This window comes from Peromyscus eremicus, chromosome 3 (assembly GCF_949786415.1).
Source record: "Peromyscus eremicus chromosome 3, PerEre_H2_v1, whole genome shotgun sequence".
Lineage (NCBI taxonomy): Eukaryota > Metazoa > Chordata > Mammalia > Rodentia > Cricetidae > Peromyscus > Peromyscus eremicus.
In genome coordinates this window covers 139,821,887-139,830,743 of record NC_081418.1, presented here as the reverse complement: position 1 = coordinate 139,830,743, position 8,857 = coordinate 139,821,887, and the positions used below count along the sequence as shown (strand labels likewise).

Sequence of the window (8,857 nt, the reverse complement as noted above, 5' to 3'; positions counted from 1 at the left end):
CATAGTTGAAGGAATTCAAGACACCTTAATGCTCCCCTGCTTTGGTAGTAATCAATATAGCTAGAGGTGAGTTGCAAATTTTGACCATTGGATAAGAAGTTAGAATTCCAATTGTGTATCAGAAAAAATATATTGTTGTAAATGAAGAGTGAGAACCTATCTTGCTGACACACCAATGTCTAGGTGGTATCCTGAACTTTCTGGGTGGTATCAAAGAAAACATTCTACATATCTGGAGATCTTTCCAAACTCTAAGGATGTCTTGGATATTAGAAATACCATCAACATGCCCATCATTGTGATGGGAGTTCTGTCAGAGAAGAGTCCTTCCCTGTGGGAGGCAGCTGCTTCTCCTCTGGTACCGAGGGTAAGTCAGGCGCTTTCTGCCCACACCTTGCCACTGTGAAACGGCTCATGCCAAGAGCTTCCTCATAGCCTGGAAGTGTGTCCAGAGAGGAGTGCAGCTGGCCCAGAGAGCTGTGTGCGTGGGTCACGGCCAGTATTCTCCGAGCTGCAGGGCCAAACACAGACTGAAGGGCTGTGAGAGAAGAGGACAGTTGGTGTAGGGATGACTTACAAAGGTAACATCCTCAGACACTAGAGAGCTACATCACACCTTACTTTTCTTTGTCTTTAACCCACTTCTAAACACATCGTCACAACTTTCGGCAAAGTTTAAAAAAATCCTTCAAAGATTATTTAACTAACTTTACACCCTGCCAGAAGAACCTGCTTTCCCTGCTGTCTGAATAATCTGAGTCACATTTGCATTGTTCATTCCTCCTTCCAGGTTATTCCTATTTTGCTGTGCTAGAAATCAAGACCATATCCTCACACAAGCTAGGCAAGCACTATTCTCCTGAGTTCCACGACAGCTCCACCTTCAGATTTAGATCCCTTTGTACTAGCCTCCGAATGTTACAACTCAGCCTTTTTTTTTTTTTTTTTTTTTTTTTTTTGAGACAGGGTTTCCTTGTGAAGCCCTGATTGTCCTGGAATTAGTTCTGTAGACCAGGCTGGCCCAGAATTCATGGAAAAACACCTGTTTCTGCCTCCTGAGTGCTGGGATTAAAGGCATGAGCTACTACCACAGGGCACAAAGCCCTTTCAAATACTTATTTCTGCTGTATTTGTCATTTGTTAGTCACAGATTATGTTGCTCTTATTTATGATATGTGTCTTATCCTCTGTTGCTCTAACTTGACTTTGCTCCTCAATTTAGGGAAGAATAATTTCATAAAGAACAGAGGAAGAGCTGAGCACGTGGAACATGCCTTTAATCTCAACATTCATGAGATAGAGGTAGGTGATTCTCTGAGTTCAAAGCCAACCTGGTCTACACAGGGCATTTCAGGACAGCCAGGACTACATAGAATGACTCTGACTCAAAATATAAAGACATAAACAAACAAACAAACAGACAAACAAACAAACAAAACAGAATAGGGGAGGGAAAATGTTCTATCATAATCATCAAAGAGGTGTTGGGGCTATAATTTAGCATAGCAAGGCTTGAGAAATACCAAACTGAAAGTGTAAACCACCAATTTCTTTAAACATACAAAAAAATATAGTGTAAACCAGACCAGGTAGTACAGGCTTGTAATCCCAACCATTTGAGAGACTGAGGCAGGGCGATTACATGCTTAAGGCCCGCCTAGACTACAGTGTAAATTCAAGGATATAACATGGTCAAGTCAGCACAACCACTTCTTGAAATAAAAACAATGTAAAGGTCTAGGAGATCTCATCAGTAACATGCTTGTCCAGCCTGTGTCTGATTCTGGGTTCCAGACCCAGCATCACAAAAAGTATAAGAAAAACAAAGAAAGAGAATGTAGCGAGGCGGTAGTACACACTTTGATTCCAGCTCTCCTGAGGGGAGGGAGGGAAGCAGGAAGATCAAGAGCCAGACTGGGATACAGGAGACCATACTTGAAAGAAAGAAAGAGAGGGCAAGAGAGGGAGGAGGAGAGGGAGGGAATAAAGAAAGGAAGGGCCGGGCGGTGGTGGCGCACACCTTTAATCCCAGCACTCGGGAGGCAGAGCCAGGCGGATCTCTGTGAGTTCGAGGCCAGCCTGGACTACCAAGTGAGTCCCAGAAAAGGCGCAAAGCTACACAGAGAAACCCTGTCTCGAAAAACCAAAAAAAAAAAAGGAAGGGAGGGAGGGAAGTGGGAAGGAGGGAGGGAGGGAGGAAGTCATGTGAACCTTGGCTCCAATATTTTACTTTGTTCATCAATTTATCATCAGCTCAAAACTTGAGAATACAGGCATCAGTGATAGCCCAGGCCACCACACAATGGGTCTCTGGAAATTAAAATGACTCTGAACTCCCAAACACTCAGTGCTAGTCGGCAGTTCTCCCTACACCTCCGTACCTTTCAGAACTTCTTTAAACCTGGGCCCTCTATCTCGGTGTTCTAAGTGGAGTGCACTCACATGTGATGGTACTCTGGAGAGTGCTGTCATGGTCAAAAGCAATGACGGTCACTTCATAGGGTGATGGGGTCCCATCTTCCCCATTTTCCGGGCGGCTCAGACAGCAGCGGAAGCATACAGAAGTCAGGCCGCACAGGAGAAGCAATGCGCCCACCACCACCAGCAACCTGCAAGAGCCCACGGTCAAGTCCAAGCTGTGACCAGCTGCCTCCCAGCTCTGACATAACTACCCCTTAACGTCTGATCTTGATCATTGTTCATCTTTTATAGAGCACTAATAAGGTTTTATTCCCCAGGGTTTCATTTTGCATATATGAGTCACTGATTTTTGTCAGCAAGGCTATGCCGGTCATGAGAACAAACAATACTGAAGACAGTTTGAAGGGGCTGCTTCTCACTTCACTGTGCAAAAGTGTTTCGTAAGCGCATGCTGGGGGAAAGACACTAATTTCTTGACTTTGGCTGAAGAGAATTGCATTGAAATAGGAAACCATGGTATATTGTCACATAGGTTAGAGATGAACTAAGGAAACTTGTGAAATACAGCTATGTTTTTATTCATACTATTAGCATATGAAAAACTTTAAAAATAATATACAAAAGGAAGTCTCTTTGAGGGTATTATATAACTCCAACTTACCATATATACCAGAGATGCACCCAGTCGGTGGACAGACAACTGTGGAGAAAGAAAGAAGTTTGTTATATTAAAAATCAATAGTGTAAGCTGCAATAATCATGGTGTTACACTTAATACTATGTTATAATTGAAAACATCAAGACCTAATTTTTTTTTTTTTTTTTTTTTTTTTTTTTTTTTTTTTTTTTTTTTTTTTAGGAAAGTTGCACTTTGTAACCTTGGCTAACCTAGAACTGGAATTCACTTTGTAGATCAGACTGGCCTTGAACTCACAGAGATCCATCTGCCTCTGCCTCCCCAGTGATGGAATTAAAGGCATGTGCCACCATGCTCAGCTAAGACATACATTTTTAAAAGTCCAATGTAGCTAGTTGAGTAGAGTTTAATTTTTTTTAAAAAAAAGATGCCATTGTTGTGCAAATCATTTTATTAGTCACTAAAATATTGCATTAAAAAAGAGTGACTGTGAAAAGAATTAAGTGAATGGAGGCGTCTGAGAAAGGAGAAGAGGAGAAGAGAACAATTACAACAAATTCTGTTTGAAAAACGCTGTGATGAAACCTAATTCTTTCCAAACTGATATAAAACAAAAGGAAAAGAAAATGTCCGCATGACTATTGTGAGCTACTATGATGGAAATTGTCAAGAAAGCATTTGGCATACAAACTTTTTAGAAGTGACTTTGAAAACAGACATGCACATTAAGTTCATATGCATGTGAGACCAATAAAATTTACATATCAGGAAAATGTCAGTTACATGCATGAAATAAGTCACATTTGTAATTTATATTTCACAAGTTCTTGCAACATCCTCCCCCTAAGAAGGGCCTACAGAACTGATGGGAGCATGCACTGAGACCAAACGGGAAGGGAGGAAAGGGAGAAGCTGGCTTCACGCAAGGAGAGCTAATGAGCTTCGGCAGCTGTAAACTTTCTCTGGAGGGATGACAAGGAGGACAGAATGGGAGAGACTAAAACCAGGAGTCAGAGGTGGAGAGAAGGAACGTGTGTGTCTTTAAAGATATGCCAGTTTTGTCACTAAAATAATAATTTAAAAAACCACTTTCTACTAAATGTATATTGAGATCTATTCTTGCCTTCTAACTTTGGTCACACTTGCATAGAAAATGCAGTTTGCATTTTCCCTGAAACAGCGTGTCATCTTGCTTCTCACATTCATCATTTGCTCAAAGCCTTTCACTTCTACATTAGATTCCATATAATGACAGCTGTCCAAATCCTCAATGTCACATTCCCAGTATCAAATATACACATGCCAAGTAATTACGGTGATCCCTAATTGCTTAATTCCCCTCACATCTGACAGAGTTGGCTGCGGGGAAATGATTCTGCAGCGGAATATGTGTTTTCCTTTAGTATGAACTGGATTGTTATTGTCTGTAGTCACTTGAAACTAAGGATTTGAAGTGCGTGTACTACTATGGGAATCACCCAAATAGATAAGCCGGTGACTGGCTGTTGAACCCAGTCTGCCCTGATGAGTCACTGGGAAGCACGGCCAAAGAAGCCATTTGCAGGTCTCCCTGACTACGTGTGTTTTAATGAATTGTGATGCACTGATGGGAAGACTGGCTTACAGAAAAGTGCTATTGGCCGGGTTATTCTGAGCACTTCGGATGACATACACGTCTGTGCGAGTAGGCGGTGCCCACTTAAGTAGAAAAGGAAGTTAGAGCTATGTACTGGCATTTTAGCTTATGCTTGGGTGTGGGTGCCTTGTCTGTCTGTCCTTCCTCCCGGCTTGAACTCTCAGATACTTACTGTTCAGCGTTGACACAGTTCTCCTCGCATCTGGCTCCAGGAAGCTGGGGGAAGGAAATAATGTCAGACAGAGAAATGGTCACATCTGCATTATTCAGCAGCCAGACAATCATCCCTCAGGGCTGTGCTCTGTCAGACCTATGGCCATAGGGTTAGCCTGCACTGGGCTGTGACACTGAGCATTCCTTTGCTCATGACTACTTCTCATGAAGCACAAGCTCTAGGCAGGGCGAGGATCTTAAATGTGGTTTGGATAGCAGCTGAGCATCACTACCCTGGGGAATGCTTCTATATCAGTTTGTCACCCTAGAAATCTCCTGACCGATCCCCTGCGACATTGCGATGATCTTCTTTGCCCCTGCCCAGTTGAAAATTGAATTCAGTCTTCAATATATCAGTAACTCACTACCCAAGAAGAGCAATGGAGGGACAAAATGTTACAAAGAAAGAAGGGAAAAGGAGAGAAGGAAAAGAGGAAGCCAAGAGAACATACAAGAAAAAATGTACTTTCGTATATCAGTTCACTTGTGTGGGAGGCCAAGCAGACAGCCTGCTCCCTGCGTAGGAATGCGATCCAGTCTAGTTTCTACACCGTTTCTTTCTCTGCTAGACTTCCTAGCTGTGTGGACTTGGCCCTGGGATTTGGCCAGAATCTCTCAGTCTATCCATCCTTTTCTCAGCTAATGGACGACTCAGAGGCTTTTCTTTCACCATGGAATAAAATAAAATGTTTAGAATATTAAAATAGCATTAAAGAGTCCTCTGGAGCTGGCAGGACGGCTCAGTGGGCAAAGTGCTTGAGTTAGGATCTCAGCACCTTGTTAAAGCTGGGTGTAGCAGCATCATGTGCCATCTCTGATTGTCCTAATGTCTGTCCCTCTTTCCATGGGCATTGTTCACACACACACACACACACACACACACACACACACACACACACACACGCATCTTTGAGTCTCCTCCGTACTAAATCTGTTATTATCCCATCCATCTTCTCCCAGAGTCAGTATAGCCAAAGAAATGATCAAAAGAAAGGTTCTCCTCACCTTTTCACAACTGAACTCACCGGGATGAAATAAACCAGGACAGAAGCCATTACCACTCGGGCCCAGGCTGCCATTAGGTCGAACACCTGGTCCAGAAGGGTCACGCCGGGTGCATCTGCTGTATCCTATACATGCTCAGTGCCACATGGAACTTCCTGGTCCAGAATTCCTAAAGAGAAATTTTTTCTCAGCAATAAATCAATATCCCTCTCCCTTTACACCCCTCGCCTTCAAGTTTCAGGATTTATCTCTCCTCTTTCCTCTTAGTTTCCTTCGCTTTCTCTATTTCTCTTCACATGGTCTCCACATTTGTTCCTTTTCCCCTTCCTTTTGGTTATCAAACCTTTCTGTGTACTTAATTTTTCTCCTTCTGCCCCCAATGGAAAGGCATTCAAGGACACATTTGTCCTCTGAATTAGATTTTTTTCCAGTCTATAAAGAGAGACTTGGATTTGAAATAGTTCAAAGGCAGATTGAGAGTGACCAGATGTGTTCTTGTGTTCATCAGGGAACTGGTTACATTCTTGGCTTGTGGATGACTGCTGGAGTCGGAAAGTCACTCTGCCAATCTCCCTCCACCCTCTCTCCATGTGATTGGATCCCCCTTCTTGTTCCTTGACACCCCCCCCCACACACACACACTATGTTGATAATCAACCCTGCTAGTTCTGGGTCATTTATTGCAACCACTCAGCAGGACTGAAGGATTCCAAATGAGCCAGAAAGCCGGTCCCATCTTTAGAGTAGGAAATGGGTTTGAAAACTAAACTCTCTGGGTGTTATCAATCTTCTCAGCCTCCACTCTACTTCAGTTTCAATCCCATTGAAACGAGTTAGATACACAGGCATGGTTTAAAAAACTGGTTTCCAAGACAACTCCACCGTTCCTCTGTCTCTCTTGGTACCTGCTCCTCTCAAAGCACTATTGTGATGTTGCCATGTGAGAATCAGGCACAGTGTGTACAATTGTGTTTCTGTCTACTCAGGAGGCTGAGGTAAGGGATCATTTGAGTCTAGTTCAGGAGCATGAGGCTACCCTAGGAAACAGCAAAGCCTCTATCTCAAAAAACATATTATCTGCAATATAATAAAACTTAAAGTCACATTTAAAAATAAGCATACCACAATGGAAGATGTAAAATGATTATAAAGAAAAATATTGTGTGGAGAACAGTCAGACCAATGCCTGACATTTAAGCAGGAATCCTTTACCCAGTGCAAAGTACTAAGTAAGAATATTCAGTGTTAGTTTACAGTGACATGTCCATTTCACAAGACTGAACAAAATCACATTTCAGATGTTTTCTAATTAATGAGAGAAGACTGCAGGGTGGGCTCCATCATATCAAAGCCTCACACTGTGACAATGTGATGTGGGAATGTAGAATATAAACAATTTCCTTTTCTCAGCTAAAGGAAGCAAACAATGAGAGAATTAACTGGTACAATCTTAGTCTTTCCAAGTCTATCTATTTATTTTTAGGACATAGGCTCTTGAGTGAAAAGTGTTTTCCAGGTATCAATTGAAAATTCATTAAGACAGAGGTATTTTGTAGGACTAGAGAGGAATATTAGTTACAGTCTAGGTCTTACTGTTCCCACTCACAGAGTAGGAGCATAATGGATGGATGCCCACTAGACTTACATTAGCTTTTGTTTCACAGAAAAGGGAAAATCAGGGTCAAGGAAGCATCTTGCATAGAGTATTTCTGTTTAAACACCACATAGTGGAAAACCCCATGAACTCCTCCCTTTTCCTCTTCTTGTGGGAAAAAGCGTAAACAACCATGGCTAAAAGCATAGTTCAGGGGGTTGGGACATTTCCTTGTCTAACCACTTGTTAGCTGTGGACAGGGCCTTCCATCTCTCTGTCAACTGAGTTTGGTTTGATACAAAAAGCAGTTTTGTTCTTAGCACCCACATAGTGGCTCATGAACTGCAACTCCAGTTCCAGAGGGATCTGACATCTTCTGTCCTCTTTGGGAAGCAGGCATGTATGTAGTGAGTTACATACACAAAGGCAAAATACTCATACTGATAAACTGAAAACTGAATCTTTATGATGCATATTACAGTTCTGTTAGCAAGCATTTGATGTTAGTTAAGATGCTTTTAATTTAGCTCTATTTTATATGTGATCATTATATGATCTTATATGGTGGATCATTAATGTTCACTATGCCTATCCCATCTTTCTACCAGCCCTCTCTAGATTGTACTATACCTTTCTAGTATTCTTTTTTCTTGAACAGTTCACATGACTAGCCCCACCATTACTTCTGCCCGTACCAGCCTTCACCTGCATGAACAGGTTTTCCAATTACTTTGGCTTTCTCCCCATGGCAATTTCTGACCACATGATTGCAATCATCTTTCTTGCCCCCAAGCTTCTTAACAGGTCTGAACAAAACAGGCTTCTGTTAATGGCTGCCTTGTTTTTTCTTTTTCAAAATTACTGGTATCATTTCTTTCTTATCCCCCAAGGAGATAGAACTTTATTTATTTATTCCAGTGTGTCAATGACCTGTAACATATTAGAATCACAGCCTTTAAGTAGGAAATGATGATAAAGGAAAGATTAGTCAGAGAAGAAAACTGAAGGTCTGCATGGCATAAGGATGGGGGCAAGCATGGAGCTAGGGAAGATGGGAATATTCTCATTACCAACCTACATAACCTCATTCCATTAAGTTTGTGAATCATTAGCTTATACTCATGTTGTGAAGGACTGGGACCTGGGCCAGTAGGAGGTACATGTACACAAACCTCTTCACCTGTGCTTCAGGGAATTGTTATACAACCACTCTAACAAGTGTAGCCAAAGAATTGCTAACTTGTGGTTCCTTTGATTACTCTCCTTTGACCTTGGCTGTCTGGTGCACCCCCTCCATGCTCTCCTTCATTTCTACCCCTCAATAAAATAGAGACCAGGACTACTGGTACTC

The 8,857-nt window shown here is 42.1% G+C and overlaps 1 protein-coding gene across 1 annotated transcript; it reads right to left on the bottom strand.

The window, feature by feature from the left end:
* Positions 1 to 293: 293 nt before the first annotated feature.
* Tmem52b (transmembrane protein 52B) lies at positions 294 to 6,761 on the bottom strand. Its single transcript, XM_059257131.1, has 6 exons — positions 6,720 to 6,761; positions 5,933 to 6,037; positions 4,867 to 4,910; positions 3,083 to 3,121; positions 2,443 to 2,609; positions 294 to 538 (listed from the first exon to the last, which is right to left on the bottom strand). The coding sequence occupies exons 1-6, from the start codon at positions 6,759 to 6,761 to the stop codon at positions 294 to 296; spliced, it is 642 nt and encodes a 213-aa protein (XP_059113114.1).
* Positions 6,762 to 8,857: the final 2,096 nt, after the last annotated feature.

What these genes read in the sequence shown, in the direction of transcription:
- Tmem52b (XM_059257131.1), bottom strand. Translation starts at nt 6,761, where the DNA reads ATGCCTGTGTATCTAACTCGTTTCAATGGGATTGAAACTGAA. An exon ending in TCCTGGTTTATTTCATCCCG is followed by an intron (nt 4,911 to 5,932) that starts GTGAGTTCAGTT and finishes TCCTTCCCCCAG; the next exon opens with CTTCCTGGAGCCAGATGCGA. An exon ending in AACTGTGTCAACGCTGAACA is followed by an intron (nt 3,122 to 4,866) that starts GTAAGTATCTGA and finishes CTTTCTCCACAG; the next exon opens with TTGTCTGTCCACCGACTGGG.